This window comes from Schistocerca gregaria, chromosome 5 (genome assembly GCF_023897955.1).
Source record: "Schistocerca gregaria isolate iqSchGreg1 chromosome 5, iqSchGreg1.2, whole genome shotgun sequence".
Classification (NCBI taxonomy): Eukaryota; Metazoa; Arthropoda; class Insecta; order Orthoptera; family Acrididae; genus Schistocerca; species Schistocerca gregaria.
In genome coordinates, this window is record NC_064924.1 from 263,925,382 (window position 1) to 263,946,221 (window position 20,840).

The 20,840-nt window shown below is 40.4% G+C and overlaps 1 protein-coding gene across 1 annotated transcript; it reads right to left on the reverse strand.

Annotated features, from left to right (window-relative positions):
* Positions 1 to 366: 366 nt before the first annotated feature.
* Positions 367 to 12,784, reverse strand: LOC126272545 (inosine triphosphate pyrophosphatase). Its single transcript, XM_049975463.1, has 3 exons — positions 12,445 to 12,784; positions 11,607 to 11,757; positions 367 to 1,327 (listed from the first exon to the last, which is right to left on the reverse strand). The coding sequence occupies exons 1-3, from the start codon at positions 12,529 to 12,531 to the stop codon at positions 999 to 1,001; spliced, it is 567 nt and encodes a 188-aa protein (XP_049831420.1). The 5' UTR covers positions 12,532 to 12,784; the 3' UTR covers positions 367 to 998.
* Positions 12,785 to 20,840: the final 8,056 nt, after the last annotated feature.

Sequence of the window (20,840 nt, forward strand, 5' to 3'; positions counted from 1 at the left end):
AACTGTGTGTGTGTGTGTGTGTGTGTGTGTGTGTGTGTGTGTGTCATCTATTTTTGACAATGGCCTTACTGGCTGAAAGCTTTATTTGTGAGAGTCTTTTTGTTGTGCCTATCTGTGATTCAGCATCTCCACTATATGGTGAGAGGCAACTTCCCTTTTCATTATATTGTTATATTCCATCCAGGTTTCCCACTGTTTGATTTTATTTTGATAATCATCATTATAAATCTATGACACTCAGGTCAAGAAGACGGAAAAAAAGAAACGTGTGAATACAGGATCATAAGAAGAAGGTCAAAAACGGAAAATGTTTTCACTGAATAAATACTGAAAGGGAAACAATTAGTAAATGAGAACAGCAATAGATAAAAGGTAATGCTTTTTAATAACAATGATAAAAATGTTAACTTATAGTGTAACAACAAAGTGCCAGAGACTGATGCAGTATAAAAGTGAATGACAAACTACATTATAGTTGTATGTTACTTAAGCCTCTAAAACTGTCCAAGTTTTGTCTAGTTTACAAACCAGATATTCTAGTCAACTGTGATGCACTATTAGCCACTTCCTTCTGCGATATCAACTCTTTATTTTCACTAGCAAGTTTCAGCAAGTTAAATAAAAAGGGGGCACTACGTTGTAATGCTAATATCACAGTTTTTCTTGTTCATTACAAAATATACCATAGTCCTAAAATGACTTAGTATCAGACCCTTTTTTTCAGAATTTTTTTTTTAATTTATTTGTTGTCCACTGCAGATTTATTACGGTATCCAAAATAACTGTCTGCACAACCAATAATGTCCACATATAAAGATGAGTTCTCTGGGCTGTTGCTCCACGTAATATCCAGTAACACAAAAAAAAACTGAACTTGAAAGGACATCAAAATTGCAACAAGAACAACTTACATTCCACTATAAACAAGGATTTCATATTTTTCACAAGTCTGTAAGAGGTAATCAAAGGTAAACTGAATAATAATCACAATTAAATCATCATTTATTACTTTCAAAATAATTTTTGAGTTCACCCAGTGCTTTACTTCTATGGGATATTTGATTTTTCACATCTTTTGGCAATTCAGCATATGTTTTTTCATATCCATCTGGCTGGAAACAGGGATCCCAGCCAAAGTCTCTTGGTCCCCTAGGGCTCACTATTGTACCAAATGTCTTCCCTCTAAAAAGAATGACATCGTCATTTTCACCTCCTGGTGAAAATGCAAATGTGCATACAGCATACGCAGTTTTATCTTCCCAACCAGCCAGGAGGCGGTGTAAACCTTCAGGTCCAAGTTTATCTAAAAACCATTTTATGTATGGTCCTAAAACATAAGAAAGTAGAAAAAATTAATAGACTGATGATAAATTTGTACTGAAAGTTGGTAAAACACGATATTTTCACAAAGGCACTGTTAAAATACTTAATCATGTGAGTAAATTATAAAAACAGTCTGGAATTTCTGATTTTCTTTATAAAAAAAAAAAATAACCATACCCACATGAGATTACAAGTCGGCCACAACACAAAATTTCTCTTCCTTGTTACTCAGTTTGATTTCCTTGCTACTCAGTTTATTGGTCATTGTAACGACTCCACAGAGCTCCTTCACTTTAGTTTGATGGTAAGGCCATTAGGTGGGATTCCATGAGCCAAGCAACAATGCAGGAAAGGTATGTGGGACTGGGCTCTGGCTAGGGGTAAGGAGACTTTTCTGTATTGAAGCAGATGGAAGGAGCAAGAATCCATGGTGCGGAAAAATGCGAAAAATTATGTTAATAATGTAGAATAACGTCCAAAAAATTTCGCAAAAATACACTCAAATACGAGTGAAAATATACAAAAAGGATGAAATGGATGCAAAAGGGGGGAACAAGATGAAATCTGAGGGAGTCGACAATAGCGAAACGCAAAAGCTCGCTAAAATTGGCAAGAAGTCACAAGGATCAAAGTAAAGAATAACTAATAAAATGGTTAGCATGTCTGAGGGTGGATACATGTGAAGAAGGAGGACGGCAGATGGACTGGATGGTGGAATTAGTGGGTGCGAACTGGGATAGAACAGAGAAAGTGTAGGGGGTGAAGAGGGGTTCGTAGGATGAGATACAATATCGTGTGGCACTGGAAAGGTGCAAGAGTAAACACGTAAAAATAAGTGAAATGACACAGGGTCAGTGATCAATTTGAAAGTATAGGATTAATTATATCACCGTGAGTAAGGTTGGACCTAAGATGCTGCACCAACAATCAATGTGGCTTTGTAGCCATCTGTTGTACGCAGCCGAGACAGATGACACAGTGTCGCTTGTAAGTATAGCATGCAGTACGGTTTGTAAGGCAAAAAGAGAAACACGGGAAAGATAAGAGAGAGGACAAACATTGAGTACAGTAATGCAAAAGTAAATAGTAACAAAAGAAAACAGCACTAGGTTAGATTTGAAGAAAAGCCATCAGGCAAAATTCAAACAATGGAAAATCCAGGATGGAATGAAACAATATCATGAAAAGAAAAGTTGCTGCTCACCATATGGGGGAGATACTGAGACACACACACACACACACACACACACACACACACACACACACACACACACACACACACACACACACAGATGCACTCATGCAAACGCAACTTTCACACACGACTGCAGGGTCAGGCAACAGAAACCACACTGCAAGCAGCAGCACCAGTGTGTAATGGGAGTGGCAACTGGATGGGGGAAAGGAGGAAGCTGGGGCAGAGAGAGGGGGGGGGGGGGGGATAGTATGGTTGGGATAGCAGATAGTGAAGATATGCAGGTTGGGTGGCAGGCAGGGGTGAAGTTGGGAGGGGGAAGTAGCGGCAAAGGAGAGAAGTACAGCCTAGCCATCCACAATGGTTGCATCTGTGGTGACGAGCAGTTCCTCTTAAAATGTACCAAGGGTCTGACTGAAACCTTCACTGAACATAATTATCCTCCCAACCTTGTACAAAAACAAATCTCCCGTTCCTTATCTTTCCAGTCTCCCACCACCTCCCAAGGACCCACCATCCAGCCGCAGAGGAGCATTCCCTTCGTAACTCAGTACCACCCAGGACTGGAGCAACTGAATTAGACATTTCAATTACCTCTTGCTGTGCCCCGAAATGAAAAAAGTCCTGCCCACTATCCTTCCCACAGTGGTATTCTGCCGTCCACCGATCCTACACAATATACTTGTCCATTCTTACACAACCCCTGCTCCTAATCCCTTACCTCATGGCTCATGGCTCATACCCCTGTATTAGGGACCCACATGCAAGACCTGTCCCATAAATCCCCCCCACCACTACCTACTCCAGTCTGGTCACTAACATCACCTATCCCATCGAAGGCAGGGCAAGCTGTGAAAGCAGTCATGTGATCTACAAGCTAATCTGCAACCACTGTGCTGCATTCCATGTACGCATGACAACCAGCAAGCTGTCTGTCCGCATGAATGGCCACTGACAAACTGTGGCCAAGAGAGAAGTTGACTACCCTGTTGCTGAATGCGCTCCCAAACATGATATCCTTCATTTCAATGACTGCTTCATAGCCTGTGCCATATGGATCCTTCCCACCAACACCAGATTTTCTGAATTGCACATGTGGGAACTTTCCCTGCAATAAAATCCTACATTTCTGTAACCCTCCTGGCCTTAACCTTCGTTAGTAGCTGCCCTCACCCATCCAGTGCCGTCTCTGCTCCCATTCCAGCACTATACAGCCGTCATTCCACCCCACCATACCCAGTCTTTTTTATTATTATTATTATTATTATTATTATTATTATTATTATTAGTTTGTATGATTCAGAAAAATTCAAGGTAGAAAAGATACTATTTGCATATGACTAAATCTGCAATTCAAGTCAGATAACTTTTGGATTCCTGTTGCCATTGACTGAATGATGAAATCAGCTTTTCAAACAATGCAAACTTATAGTTCTATCGTCACCCCATAGAAAATAGTTGGAAGGAGGCCTTGTGAGGGACCTTGGATTTTTAGGATTTTCTGCAGCTCAGTCTTGATGGAGGGAATGGGATCCTGGGTAACAGCTTTGTAGGTTGAGGTGTCGGAGAGTTGACGCAGTCCTTCTGTGGCAGCTGTTACCCAGGATCCCATTCCCTCCATCCAGACTGAGCTGCAGAAAATCCTAAAAATCCAAGGTCCCTCACAAGGCCTCACAATGGCTTCCATAGACTTACTCACTCCACCTGAGCCACGTACCCCTACCTTCTACCTATTACCCAAAATCCACAAAGAGAACCATCCTGGCCATCCCATTGTAGCAGGCTTCAAAGCCCCAACAGAATGTATCTCATCTCTGGTAGACCAACACCTCCAACCTATCACCCGCAGACTCCCATCCTACATCAAGGACACAAACCACTTCCTAGAACGCCTCAAATCCATTCCCACTCCTCTCCCACCTGAAACCTTTCTTGTCACCATAGATGCTACATCCCTTTACACAAACATCCCACACACCCATGGTCTCTCTGCCCTTGAGCACTACCTCTCCCAACGCCCACCCGAAGATCTTCCAAAAACCTCGTTCCTTATCACACTTACCAACTTCATCCTCACCCATAATTACGTCACTTTTGAAGGCCAGACCTACAAACAAATCAGGGGAACTGCCATGGGAACCAGGATGGCTCCGTCCTATGCCAACCTCTTCATGGGCCGCATGGAGGAGGCTTTCCTGAAGACCCAACAGCTGCTTCCCCTGGCCTGGTATAGGTTTATAGATGACATCTTTGTGGTCTGGACTCATGGTGAAGAAACACTCCTTAATTTCCTCCATAACCTCAACTCCTTTTCGAATCTCAATTTCACCTGGTCCTTCTCCAAAACCCAAGCCACCTTCCTGGATGTTGACCATCTTGTTGAAGCTCACATCCACACCTCTGTCCATATCAAACCCACAAACAAACAACAGTACCTTTACATTCACTTTGATAGCTGCCATCCATTCCACATCAAAGGCTCCCTTCCCTACAGCCTAGGTATTCGTGGCAAACACATCTGCTCCAGTGACGAATCCCTCAACAATTACACCAATAACCTGACCAGTGCTTTCCTCTCCCGCAACTATCCTGCAGACCTTGTCCTCAAACAGATCTCCCGAGCAATACATTCCTCCCCGTCCAACAACAATATTCCTACCCTCAGACCACACAGAAGCATCCCCCTTGTCACCCAATATTATCCTGGCCTCGAATACATCAATAAATTACTCCGCCAGGGATATGACTTTCTCAAGTCAACCCCTGAAATGAGATCATCCCTTGACAAAATTCTCCCCACATCACCCAGAGTTGCCTTCCGTCGTCCCCCTAACCTCCGTAACATCCTTGTTAAACCCTACAATATTCCCAGACTACCTTCTCTACCCAGCGGTTCCTACCCGTGTAACCGACCCCGCTGCAAAACCTGCCCCATGCATCCCCCACAACCACCTACTCCAGACCCGCTACTGGTAAAACATACACAATTCAAGGCAGGGCCACATGTGAAACTACACATGTCATTTATCAGCTGACATGCCTGCACTGCACAGCCTTTTACATTGATATGACAACAACTAAACTGGCTGAGCGCATGAACGGACACAGACGAACTGTCCGCCTAAGAGATGTCCAATACCCAGTAGCGGAGCATGCCCTCCAGCATAATTCTTGGGACCTAGGCACCTGTTGCACCGTATGTGCCATTTGGCTTCTCCCACCTAACACCAGTCCCTCTGAACTGCGGAGATGGGAACTTGCACTCCAGCACATCCTTTCATCCCACCATCCCCCTGGACTGAACCTACGTTAAACAACCTCACTCCCATTTACTTTTCAGTCTTCTCCTCTTTCCCTTTCCTCTTTAGCCATTCATGCATCTTTTCATCCTACATCTTTATACTATACACCTCTTTACTTCTGTATGCATCCTCTTTGGTTTGAAGCTGGCACAGTACCTACAGTAGAATATCTTTGGCTTCCCTCTGACAATCATGCCTCCATCCTTGCTACCTTCCCTGTTTTCCTTTCCCTGTTGCTTCATAACCTGGGTTGTGAGTAACTAAATCCACTTTCCCTTCTTCCCTTTCTTTCCCCTCTCTCCTCCCTGATGAAGGGACATTTATTCCGAAAGCTAGGAACTTAAATTTTCGATTGTTTTTTGTGTTTCTATCGGCTGTACTGAGCTGAAGTAAGTACTGGCTGCCCCTCTATCTCTTTGTTAGTATTTGTAGCATAAACCAGTTATTCTGTCAATAAAACTCAACATGTGACAACTAATTAATATTAGAAATTACAAAAAAAGTCTAGGCAAGTTTCAGTTTCGACAGAGGCACAAGTGTATTATCATTAAGAAACAAGGAGTGGTAAATAAATACAGATTTGTAACTCAGAGAGAAAACATATGAATCTTTGTTGTTGAAAAGTAACTAAAACTAGATGAATTATTGTCAACATTTTCACAATTTTCACTGATAAAATAACGATGTGCTGCTAGATCGCAACATACTTTACTATCGCAGAAATGTTCCCCAAAGTTCACCGTGTTAAATACAGTGTTAGTATAAATAGCTATAACAGTTTAATGAGACCAGTACTTAATTATTAAAATAAAATAATTCTTTCTACAGCTGATATCACTAGCTTAACTATGATACAAATTACCAGGATACTATAACAAAATGCAAAATGACTCTCGAGTCTCTCATTTAGTGGCTTGAACCAACAGGCTAACTACAATATGTATTCTGTATATACAAAATACTACTTTTTACATCAGAAAATAAGATCAGTTCATTAAAAATTAGTAGTTCCAGAGGAGTGGTCTGCTGCCCAACAGATTTCGGTAACAGTTCTGAAGCGAATGTCACAAAGTGTCTCTTTCAATTTATGACTGAAGCTGAAGTCACAAGGGCTTAAGTCTGGGGAGTGTCATGGGAGGTACAGCACTTCCCAGCCCAATCGATCAAACAAATCAGACACAACTTGTGCCATATGCAACTGAGCATTGTCCTGCAAAATGATGGGCGCGCTCTGCAGAAAATGCCTCTGCTTCTTTCTTTAAGCTGTTTACAGGCTGTGTTCCAAAAATGAACAGCTTTGAGAAAGAAGTGGCAACACTTTCTGCAGCACCCATCCATCATCTTGTAGGACAATGCACAGGTGCATATGGCTCAAGTTGTGACTAATTTGTTCACTTAGTGGGGCTGGGAAGTGAAGTACCACCCAACACATTCCCCTTATGACTTCAGCTTAATTCTTAAATTGAAGGAAGCACTTTATGGCATTCACTTTAGAACTGTTATGGATATTTGTCAGGCAATAGACCACCCCACTCATACTGTAAACTCAAATGATGCTAAAAAGTGTATGGTACGGCTTCCACATCGCTTGCTACAGGTTATACACAATGATGATGACTACTCTGCAGGACACTAAAACTGAGTTCCAACCCTCGTATATACTGGAGCAATATAATACAAATATTACACTTCTGCTATTAAAAGGAAAGTTGCTAATCACCATCTAGTAGAGATGGTGAGTCACAGATAGGCACAACAAAAAGACTCTCACAATGAAAGCTTTCGACTATTGACCTCACACACACACACACACACACACACACACACACACACACACACACAAAACTGCAGTCTCAGGCAACTGAAGCCACACTATGAGCAGCAGCACAAGTGCATGGTGGGAGTGGCAAATGGATGGGAGTGGGGAGAGTGGTGGACAGTGAAGTGCTGCAGGTTAGACGGAGGGCGGAGGAGAGGTGGAGAGAGGGGGAGGGGGGGAGGAAGTAGTGGAAAAGGAGATAAATAAAAGGACTGGTTGTGTGGTGGAATCTGGAATAGAACAGGGAAAAGGCTGAATGGACGAGGACACTGACTAACAAAGGTTGAGGCCAGGAGTGTTATGGGAATGTAGGGTGTATTGCAGGGAAAGTTCTCATACGGGTAATTCAGAAAAGCTGATGATGGTGGGAAGGATACATATGGAACACAGTGTGACACAGTGATTGAAGTGAACAATATTATGTTTGGCAGTGTGCTCAGCAATAGGGTGGTCCACTTGTTTCTTGGCCACAGTTTGTTGGTGGCCATTCATCCCTACATAGAATGCACCACAATGGTTGCAACTTAGCTTGTAGACCACATGACTGGTTTCACAGGTAGCCCTGCCTTTGATGGGATAGGTGATGTTAGTGACCAGACTTGAGTAGGTGGTGGAGGGAGGATGCATGAGACAGGTCTTGCATCTAGGTCTATTACAGGGGTCAGAGCCGTGAGGTGAGGGATTGGGAGCAGGGGTTGTGTTAAGGATGGACGAGTATATCGTGTAAGTTTGGTGGACGGCAGAATACCACTGCGGGATGGTTGGGAAGGATAGTAGGCAGCACATTTCTTATTTCAGGTTACGACGAGAGGTAACCAATCCTGGGTGGTACTGAGTTACGAGGGGAATGCTCCTCTGTGGCCGCAAGGTAGGATTTCAGGAGGTGGTGGGAGACTGGAAAGATAAGGCACAGGAGATTTGTTTTAGCACGAGGTTGGGAGGATAATTATGGTCAGTGAAGGCTTCAGTGAGATACTTGGTATATTTTGAGAGGGACTGTTCGTCACTGCAGATGTGACGACGACGGTTGGCTAGACTGTACAGAAGGGACTTCTTGGTGTGGAATGGCTGGCAGCTGTCGTCGAGGTGGAGGTATTGCTGGAGGTTAGTAGGCTTGATATGGACAGAGGTACAGATGTAACCATCTTTGAGGAGGGGATCAACATCTACAAAAGTGGCTTGTTGGGTTGAGTAGGACTAGGTGAAGCAAATGGGGGAGAAGTTGTGGAGGTTCTGGAGAAAGGTGGATACAGTGTCCTCACCTTCGATCCAGATCGAGGGTGAACAGAGAGAGCAGAACTGCACTGAGCCAAGCAGAAGGAAGTAAATGCCTCTGCCCAACAGTAACTACACAAGAATTGTTGAGGTACCAATACAGCCATAACTTTTTTGTGACAAAATGATTTTTTATGTTCTATCTAAGAGATTAGTTGGCAAAACTGATGTCCGGTAGCGGAGTGTGCATTGCCTCTATATGTAAGTTTATTGGCCCTTATTTCAATGGATCACTTTTTGCTTTTCAGCTACTGTTAAAAAAATTCATCTAATTCAGTAGAAAATGATTTGAATTTCACACCCTTCTCACTGCAATTGCTATCTGGCATTTCAATTCCTTATGCCTTGCCAAATTTATTTGTTTCATCCATTTGCTTGTTCGAAGCTGTCATCGTCTTGTTCTATGATTTTTTTACACAGTACATGGCTTTTACCTTTTTGATGACTTGATGAATAATTTTACATTACAGCTGATAGTGAATTTTTAAATCTAGGTTGGAGCTAGTCTTTTGCATTAAGTAAAATCCTCTCTTCCTAGCACAAGATATTTTGACAGATGTTAGCCACCCCTTTTTCCTCGGCTTCCACTGTATATGCATCTGCCCTGTTGTGAATGGAGTGTTGCTTTATAACATTTAAGAATATTTTTGGGGAAGAAGTTTCTTACCTAACGCGTGTCCTTGGTAGGCTATTACACATTTCTGGGACTTCCAGATGATGTTTTGTTATGCATAGCGCATCCACAGAAACATCTTTAGAGTTTTCAGTGTCCTGCACTGATATGAGAAGCTAGTTTTTCTTATTGAATGAGCTCATATTCTTATGGAAAACTTAAAATGTATTACGACTGTTAACCTTAGAACTGTCCAAGTTGTCATCTTTTGTGTCTCCATTTATTATTGCAACCATGTGTAAAATTTCATCTTCACGTAAAACATAGACTGATTGGCCTTGATCAATATGTAAAACTTTCCCCTCACATTTTATCTCTGGCTGCGGGAGACATCCTTGGAGGTGAAGTAGCAAACTACATTTATTTGGCAGCTTTGCATTGTGGGCACTTATTATAAAAAAGGACTAATTAAAATATTGAAAACCACATGGATTGGACAGTGTTCTGGTTACCGAGAAAGTTCTTGGAAATTAGTTGTGGTCATATCCTCTTAACCAAAACATTCAGATGTAGACTAATCCCATGTATGGTGCCACCATGCGAGAGGCAACAGAAATCACAAAAATGTGTGATCACCTCCATCTACTGAGCGACGCTAAAAGCTTTACATTAAAAGTTCAACGGAATGCTTCATCCAGGGCTTGTTATATCACTCAATGCATGAAAAAATCTTTGCATCTGTGTGAGAAGCATTCCCAGCAATGTACCTCATGTCATCCCCAATTGTGTAACTGAGGTTACTGTCCATTCTGTTCCGGGCACCCCCAATAAACACTACATGATCTTCCTTATCAAGATGCTTCTCCAGAGAACCTAATCACAGGTGATCTTCCTTACCAAGATGTTTTTCCAGAGAACCTAAATCACAGGTGAAATCACTGAGCCCATCACTTGGCATAAAAGTACTGATTACATAGTGTTACGTGGAAAAAGTGGGTTACAAAATTAACCGTAACAACATTAAGGGAAATGACCAAGAGTGTTGACATGATGATAAGCATTAGGACAGGTAAATGACCGAACCACGGACAAACTTTACAGATCAGGAAAGAGGTTCAAGAGATGCTAAATTTAGTTTAGATGGCCCTAACAGTTGCACTATTCTGGAGACAGTAGACAGAAGTGTGCAGACAATGCAAGTGGTTTGGGAACACTCAAGACAGAGAAAAATGTGCAAGATAATCTTAGCAGTCGTCAAAGGGTTAAAAGGACAAAGAATGTCCTCAGACCAGAATGCATGCTGATCTGAGCTGCTGGCTGGAGATGGCAGCCATGTGTGCGTGAGGTGTGTTTGCTTGTGTGAATGAACAGTGTGTCAAAGGCTGTGGCTGTGTGCAGCTTAACATTTCATGTTTACAGTAAGTAGCATTCTATCTTTTCCTATATTGTTGATATTCCAACCTGGAGTTTTCATCGTTTGACAACAAAATTAAGTAGGTCTATACATATAGTTTCACTAGTGAGTTTAAGAGTGATTCTAAAGTGGTACAAATTCTTTAATAACACAAGCGAATAATATTTGTAAATGTCAATGTCTCTAAAATCCTATCCTGAAAGAAAATGGAAGAAAAGGATCAATCAAGGCTTCCCTGAGCACTGTTTTTTTGACCATTTCAGAAATGTGAAAATTACAGCTAGCCTATTTCATGTTTATACAAAAGGCAGGTACCAGTAACTAATACAACTGATATCAGGAAACCTTGATATCACTAACAATGGTATTTACTGGATCACAAAGATGCAGTTTACAGTAACTTCAGCTTTCTATTACTGAATTATTTTATCTGTTCCATGTACCTTAATATTAGTACTACAAAACACATGCAGTTGAAAGGATAAATGAAGATATACAGGTTCCTCACAATTTGGCAGTTATTCAGGACCTGTCAACAAACATGCAAAGAATGTGGAGAAATTACAGTATGAAAAGAATTACCAGTAAAGGATAGAAATAACCCTCACTTATAGTGAATCTTGGGTGTCATAATTTTTTATGGGTAATGAAAGTGTTTTACAAACCAGGTAGTCCACCCAAAGCATTGAAACACAGACAAGTATCCTCGATCATTACTGGACCTTTCACAATTGCTGCTGCTGCCTTGCACTTGTTTATGCATATTTCATCTACTTCACCTTGATACTCAGGCAAATCAATTTTCTGACTTGCAAGCTGAAATAATCAGAAGGTAAAGTAAATTAAAATTATTGTTAAAAGTGACAATAGACGTACAGTAACAGCAGGAATACATTCTACAAATAAACTGCCTAACACAGTAGATGCGTTAGGTTACATCTTTATTTTCTGGTTATGCCATACATATTAACAGTGAATGTGGAACAAGCTATTGATCTATATACTGTATCTCAACAACTACTTAATTACCCTGAGGCGTGGTTGTTTAAGTTGTCCTCATACAAGTATGCATAAAGAGGTGCATTTTAAGTTATTGTGTTCAATGCTCACAACGCGATCAGGTTCTTTATACTGAATGCCGTAATGCAATATACACTGCGTATCGCTAATATACCTAATCTGAATACGAGAAAAAGCAGGTTATAATCGAGGAATCATACGACAGTACTGCAGCAGTAAAATACGAAGTCTTGAACGGCGGCATGTCAACAATAAGTGTAAAATTTCACAGCTCGGCAAACAATTTTTTTTAATGTCTGAATGAATTTTTATCAATCATTAAATTCGGATGCTAAAAAGTGTGGGAATTATTTTGGAGTCCAAAATGTCATGTGCGCTACTGAGTAGAAATCCCGATCATAAACCTCACCTGATTAACTCTACATGCACTAGCTCGGTACTGTATACCATAACCTAATAAGCAAAATAATAGATTCAACTTGCCTCGTACGGTAAACTTTTACCAAGAATTGCTACAACTTCCTCTAACTTCTTAGCGTTGCCGGTAACAAACACTAGTGAACGAGACATACTCTTGGACAACTGTCACCCAGTCTCGCGATCTGTAGGTTCTGTACTGCACAACAACCTATATATGCGTACCGGTAGGTACGAATATGCCGAGGTACAGATTTTAGTTTATTTGCTGAACTTAAAAATTGTTTAATCTCATTATGACCAAGAGACGAACTACTGTCGTTAGCTCAATGTGGAAATTTCGCTTTCTTTTAAAATGTGTACGTTTCACTTGCTTTCTGCTAGTGTTCACACATTTGTAATCGTTGTAGCGAGTACTTCTGTCATGGTAAAGTTGAGATTTGTGTGTCGGAAAGCATTTCTATAGTCTAACGCAAATAGTAATTCAGTAAAAAATATAATGTTGTTCGAATGTGAATAAAATAAATAAATAAATACACAAAAACGGAACATTTACCAATAATTGTTAAAAATACAGTTCGTAGCCGCGCAACAATTTATCAGTTTTCCCATTGCTTTCTACATGTACAGACCAAATGATCTTTATATAGGTGTCACTGAATAGACCTTAGTACTACAATAAGATTTGAGCCCAAGGGTTTGGTCTCAAGCCAGTCTGTGACGTGGGGAGAAGTTGATTCTCGAGGACCGCTGCAGCTACGTCGCTCGCCGTTTCTCCTCACGCGTTCTTCGAGTTCTTTCGTAGATTCATCTTGATTGGCGCCTGTGGTGATTCGTTGCCGTTTCTGCTCGCCGACCAAGAAGTCGTCGACGCCGTATGCAGAGATCAACGAATTCGGAGAATTGTCGTCACTTCGCTTGCCTTCGTCGCTCGCAGCTGGGACAACGAACAATACGGCACCAGTCTCATTACTATCATCTAACGAAATGCAGGAGTCAAATGCTGCCTCCGCTACCAGCAAACTGTTGTGTAGCCATCTCATTCACTATGAGTGCATCGACACTTCTTCTGAGCCGTTCTCACGTGGATGTAACTTGTTGTGTTGTAATTCATCCCAATCTTCTTCTCAGGACATCATTCATCATGATTTTGAAGCTCTTGATCATCCTCAGCATGCATGTACTCAACAGGGACACATCCCCCCACCCCCCTTCCATTTGCCACCTCCAAGAACAGGGAGCACTCCGGCCCAGTGCCCATGGTGCAGCCAAGTAACCCCTGCCCAAGAATAACAGGACCCGAAGTTGGTTGGAAATGCAACAGTGTTAGCAACAGCAACCTGGCAACCACCCAGCCTTGTAAAGCTGCTCCTATCCCTTCCACCTCCCATAGGAAATCCGCCAAGTAGTTGAAGGATATAGATACCCCCTACACCCAGAACTCCAGGAAGCATCAGAGGCAATTAAATGCCACTAAGTCTGAAACAACAGATGTCATGGCTCCCGATTACAAATGATATGCTTTGAGTATTGACAAAGTGTTGAAGATGGCTTTTCCCAAGTGCTCCTTGCCCCCACCTGATGACAGAGAAGATTATGTTGTCGACATGGAAGAATAACATGAGAGTATGGTCCCAAACCAGACCAGATTTGTGGGCATCCCAGTGAATGTCATCGAAGATCCTACTTCACTAAAACCACATTGTACACAACCAACACCTCATTTGCTGCTAATCATTGTCTATGACTCAGTCAAATGCATCAATGAATCACGGGCCATTTCATTGCCAAATTTACATGCCAATACAGGATAGAAAGCATCAAGAATGAATTCAAAAAGCCCACCAACTATCAACTTATGTTTAGACCTCTGCAGGCAAGGAAAATTCTGGATCATACTTAAGAGTTAGACCCAAAAAAGATATTGAAGATGGTCGTGCAACATATGCTGCCCAACACACCTAGCACTGAGGTCAAGGAGGCCCTTGAAGGTAAGGGTTACAATGAACAGTTTCTCATTACAATGCATTAGGATTAGCATTATCAGGAGAGAAACCTTGCTGAAGACAAGATGCCCCTTTTTGTGGTGTCTCTAGCCAGCAACAACCATCATTGAGGTCTACAACATTGCATCTCTTCTCCTCAGGAAAGTCACTATAGAAACGTATCACAATGAGTTGACAACACGCTGTGATGGGCAAGGATCATGGAACTGTGGCACACGGCATATTGCATCAAATGTGTCGGTGAACATCACACTTGCTTTACACAAAAATTCACGTCAACCACCAAAGTGTTGTAAGGGCAATCAGGCTCACCCACCTATCTACAGAAAATGTGAGACATGCCAGAAGCTTCTGGCAGCTTTGAAACCCAAGTCTAGGCAGGGTGCTGACATCTCTTTACAACCTGTTGTACCATCTCCCACACTGGCAAATTTTACAATACTCCAGAAGTCTCACACTTAGCAAGACATTCCTTTGGACCAGCAGCCAACCACAGTCATTCAACAGGGCAACCACCCCACTCAATCCTAACCTTCAGCTTCAGGCCTAGTCACTGTGTGGCCAGTGACTAATCCCACACTTCAAGCTACTCCTCCTGCTCCTCCTCGTCCCCCTCCTTTTCTGCTTCCCTTGTCCAGCTATCTCAACACATCATCAACCTGGTTGTGTTGCTACAACAACTCATTTTTGTCAAGCCATGCAACATGGTGGGAACAACCACACAGCAGACAAATACAGAACCAGATGCTCTGACAAGCTCATGACATTGTGTTGGCGTTTATCAATTATATCGATAGCCTATAATCATACAGGTGGAATCTACATTCTAGCCAAGCACGACATTCTGCATACCATTCAGCGAGTGTCTCCACACAATGTATAGAAGCCATGGTGATCGACATGCAGGTCCAACAGCAAACAGTCACTCTTGTCACATTCTACCACCCTACAGATCGCACCGATCCTCATACTGATTTGGAAATGCAACTCTCACACTTCACCTATCAAATACTCTGGCAGCCATCTCAACTCTAAGTTTGAACACTTAGGGCTGCCATTTGAGAAAGGAGACTTTTTACGTCGCACCAGATCAACCAATTGACTACCATAATACTGCTCTCATCAGCCCAATATACTGGATACCTTTATAGCCAAGAACATTCCATGGGACCATTACTCCATAGTATTTAACAGTCTGTGTTCTGATGACAAGTCTGTCGTTCTGGAACTCCTTGATGACAGGCCTCATCTGCACCTACTTCCACCCTCCACACTTGGAGACATATTTGGTCTGTTATCAAAATCTCATAGATTTGCTTGTTTGTCACCTGCTGCCCATCACCGAGTTTTCACATTCACTTTGTTGTGTGTTTGCATCGAACTATCCATTGATGTGGCAAGTGCTCATCTTTGGAAAAAGTATAATAAACAACTATTCTCGTCTTTCGAGCAGTATTAATCCATTATGCCATGGCGCAATTACAGAGACCATTGCTCATTACTGACACAAAACGAGTTATTTTTCTTGAATGCTTACCATTACTTCTGTGTTCTGCTGAATGTATAGCCAAGACAGTCCTCAAAGTTGCACCAAGGAGCGCAAGTGCGTCTGGGCATTTTTTGTTTGCCAGGGGCTGGAATGATGTACCTACTTTTTTATACTCCTTGGTGTGGACACCAGTGTTCCTTATGGAGGCATCATACATTGAAGTGCAAAAGTCATGGGACACCTCCTAATACTGTGTCAGACTTCCTTTTGCCCACTGTAGTGGAGCATCTCTCGGTGGTATGGCCTCAACAAGTTGTTGGAAGTTCCCTGCAGATATATTGAGCCATGCTGCCTCTACAGTCGTCCATAAATGCAAAAGTGCTGCCAGTGCAGGATTTTGTGCACGAATTACGACTCGATTATGCCCCATAAATACTCAGTGGGATTGATACCAGTCGATCAGGTTGTTCAAATCATTCCCTCGAATTCTCCAGAATGTTCTGACATGATGTATAGTCATCCATAAAAATTCCGTCGTTGTTTGGGAACCAAAAGTCCATGAATGGCTGTAAATAGTCTCCAAGTAGTCGAATATGAACATTTCCAGTCAATGGTGGTTTCAGTTGGACATGAAGACCAATTCCATTCCATGTAAACACTACCCACACCATTGTGGAACCACCAACAGCTTACATAGTGTCTTGTTGACAACTTGGGTCCATGTCTTCGTAGGGTCCGCATCACACTCGAACCATATCATCAGTTCTTACCAACTAAAATCGGGACTCATCTGACACCAGACCACAGTTTTCCAGTCATCTGGGGTCCAACAGATATGGCCACAATCCCAGTAAAGTAGCTGCTAACAGATACGTTTATTGTATGCCCAACATTGATACCTGTGTTGCTTTTCTGTTAGCACTGACAACTCTACATAATGCTGCTGCTCTTGGTAATTAAATAAGGCTCTCTGCCATGGCGCTGTCCATGGTGAGAAGCAATGCGTGAAATTTTGTACTCTCGGCACACTCTTGACACTGTAAATTTTGGAATACTGAATTTCCTAATGATTTCCGAAATAGAATGTCCCATGTGTCTAGTTCCAGCTACCATTCCATGTTCAGTGTCTGTTAATTCCCATTGTGTGGCCATAATCATGTTCAAAACCTTTTTGCTTGAATCATCTGAATACAAATGACAGCTCCACCAACGCTCTGCCATTTACACCTTGTCTATGCAATATTACTGCCATCTGTATATGAGCAGATCGCTAACCCATGACTTTTTCTACCTCAGTGTATTGGAGGGTAGAGCAGAGGGCACAGTGTAAAGTCGCTATGGAAGAAATAAGTAATTTACAGAAATTATTACCTTTCTGAAGCTAGTTTGAGCGAGAAATTATCTTTTTAAACTTAACAAAGTGTTGATTATACATAAGCTGTCATGAAAATTTGTTAACAAGAAGTCAGAAGTAGAAAACACTTTTCATAATCATGTTCACTGTTTTACCTTTTGCTATGAGTGACATACAGAAACACAAAACATATATAATGAATGAGCAAGGGAGAGGATTCCATACACATGAAATTTAATAATCATTTTGTAAGTGTTGTAGAGAAAACAGGAGCCAGCTATTCATTAGAAAATCCTAGTCAGTATATGCAATATTCAGTATCTATGCAATTTGATAACATTGAAATTCAGCCCACCTCTACTACTGAAATTAGGAAAATAATAAATTCACTAAAAAGTAAAAGTTCCAATGGAATTGATGGCATTTCCAACAGAGTACTTAAAGCTGTTCCCAACAAATCAGTAGGATTCTCAGCCACATATATAGTAGCTCACTGAAGCACATCATTTCTCCAGATAGACTAGAGAAGCACGGAATTTCTCCAGATAGATTGTTAAACCATTGTATAAAAAAGGGGATATATCTGATGCTAACAACTACTGCCCAATCTCACTTCTCACAGCTTTATCTAAAATGCTTGAAAAATTAATGTATTCAAGGGTAGTATCACATATTTGTAAAAATGAAGTAAGAACAAAATATCAATTTAGTTTTCAGAAAGGCTTTACAACTATGCTATATATCCTTTCACTGATCAAATATTTAATGAACTGAAAAACTGAACATTACCCATTGGGATATTTTGTGATCTCTCAAAGGCTTTTGGTTATGTGAATCATGAAAACTTAAGTATTGTGGTATGAGTGAGACAGTGCACAAATGGTTTAATTCATACTTAACTGGAAGAATGCAGAAGGTTGAAATTAACAGTACACATAGTCTGCTAAAGTTCCAATTGGGTAGGAATAAAGAATGGTGTCCCACAGGGTTCAGTCTTGTGTCCTTCATTGTTCTTAATATATATTAACGACTTGCCACCCTATATTCATGAAGAAGCAAAGCTAATTCTTCTTGCTGATGATACAAGTACAGTAATCACACCCAAGAAGCAAGAGTCAGCTGAGGAAATTGTAAATAATGTGTTTCAGAAAATTATTAAGTGGGGTCTCTGCAAATGCACTCTCACTAAATTGTGAGAAAATACAATTTATACAATTCTGTACAGTTAATGGCATAACATCATTGATAAAAATAGACTATGAACGGAAGTCTGTTGCTATTGCAGAATACTCAAAATTTCTGGGTGTGTTCACTGATGAGAAATTGAATTGAAAGAAACACATTGTTGATCTGCTGAAACGGTTAGGTTCACCTACTTATGCTATTTGGGTTATTGGGAATTTTGGTGATAAATATGTCAGTAAAAGATCCTACTATGTCTATTTTCATTCACTGCTTTCATATGGCATCATTATTTTGGAGCAATTTGTCATTAAGAGAGAAAGTATTCATTGCACAAAGGCGTGTAATCTGAATAATAGCTGGAGCCCACCGAAGATCACCTTGCTGACATTTATTTAAGGAACTCAGGATATTCACAGTACTTTCGAAATACATACATTCACTAATGAAATTTGTCATTAATAACCCAAGTCAAAAATAACAGCGAAGTGAATAGCTACAACACTAGGAGAAAGGATGATATTCACTATTCTGGATAAAATCTCACTTTGGTTCAGAAAGGGATAAATTCTGCTGCCCCAAAAATGTTTGGTCATTTGCCAAATAGTATTAAAAGTATGACAGATAGCCAACCAATATTTAAAAACAAATTAAAAGAATTTCTGAATGACAACTCCTTCTACTCAATAGATGAATTCTTAGATTTGAAGTAGTAACTGTAAAAAAATGAATTAATTAATTTGTGTAGAGAAAATTTATGTTAAAGTGACACATTCCACATCATTACGAAATGTCGTATTCATGATCTATGGAACAAGGATTAATGTATGTATGTATGTATCATTCAGTTACTTTGAGAAGAATGATACACATTCAAATAGGTTATGGTACCTGGTAGACATAAAAACTTCACAACAAAATGTGAGGCACCACTACCACAAACATGTCATGGCTATCAGGTCTGCTAATGAACAGTTACACTTGTTGTGCATGTTACTGGTGCTATCTTTATGTAGAGAAATTTGTGTAGATACATAAATATGAACATAGCTCCAGTTGCAAACAATTAGGGTCGATAATATTTAAAAAATAGAGTAAACTTAGTATTTATGACATTTTAATTTTAACATATCATATATATGTTTAATTATTACAATAAACATGTCAAATGGAAGCCATGTACTGTAACATGTGAAAATCGATAGTCGCTGATTACATGCCAATTTATGCCTTGCCATGTGCCTAAAGTATGTATAATGCTACCTGGTGAGGCAAACTGACCAAGACGATCACTACAAATACCATTTCACCGCTAACCCCCTCCCCCCCCCCCACACACACACACTCTTTTATTATTAATAACATTGTGCTAAATTGAGGGGAAGGCAGGGAATGATAACATAATATTTTTAACCTAACATAGAACATTATGTTCTCCAGATATTTTGTGGAGAACAGACAGTTGTTAACGAAAAGGCCTGTTTTTCCCATCAATGCAGGACACAATTTTCTGGTTGTGTCTTTAGTCAAAAAAATCATATACATTGCAATGAGAATGAATCATCCATCCAGATTTCACTGCTTTGACCAAACTAATATTTCAAACGACAGAACGATAAGGATTATCCAAAGCCTCATAATGAAGAAAATTCCAGACAAAGTCAAATTTTTATTTCACTTAGCATTTTTAAGTAAAAAACTGTACTTTTAAATTTACAATTCGATCAAGTTAATAATGGTGCTTGTTTGCACTTATAAGAAATAGCAATGAAACTGCAATTCGTTATCTAAAATGGTGGCTTAGCTATGGAAGCTGTAAATGATTATTCTGGGCGTATACTGCAACCACCTATATATCACTCACATAGGGATCATGAGGATAAGATTAGAATAATTACTGCATGCACCAGGCATTCAAACAATTATTCTTCCCCCATTCAATGTGTGAATGGAACAGAAAGAAACCCGAATAACTGGTACAATGGGATGTACCCTCTACCATGAACCTCACAGTGGTCCACAGAGTACAGATATAGATGTAATTTAACCACTCCATCAATGCTGCTACATTGGTTGCGACATTTTAAACTTAATGTAGCATTTTTGATAAATGTTAGTACATGAACTGATGACAGCCATCTTCTCTCTCATCTTCTTCATATATGAAGGGAGAAGAATATTTCATATAGGCCTACCATTTAATAACATAGAAGTTAAAATTACTAAAACATTTGTAGCAAGCGGATTTTATTAATGATAAAAGTTACATTTACATAAAACCTCTCTCGCAATTTCAGTCTCTTTTTTGTAACTTATAATTTGCTATAGTATCTTCAATTGTACTGCCTGTTTCCTGTTACAGATGACATTTCTTACTCAAACACTTCAGTGGTTGAAAATATGAATAAGAAATTTCATAATTTAACAACTA

Bases quoted from the DNA above. Each gene is read 5' to 3' on its own strand.
- LOC126272545 (XM_049975463.1), bottom strand. From the start codon at position 12,531: ATGTCTCGTTCACTAGTGTTTGTTACCGGCAACGCTAAGAAGTTAGAG. The intron at 11,758-12,444 runs GCAAGTTGAATC...TGATTATTTCAG, and splicing joins GTAAAAGTTTACCGTACGAG to CTTGCAAGTCAGAAAATTGA. The intron at 1,328-11,606 runs GTTTGTAAAACA...CTTATGTTTTAG, and splicing joins TGCTTTGGGTGGACTACCTG to GACCATACATAAAATGGTTT.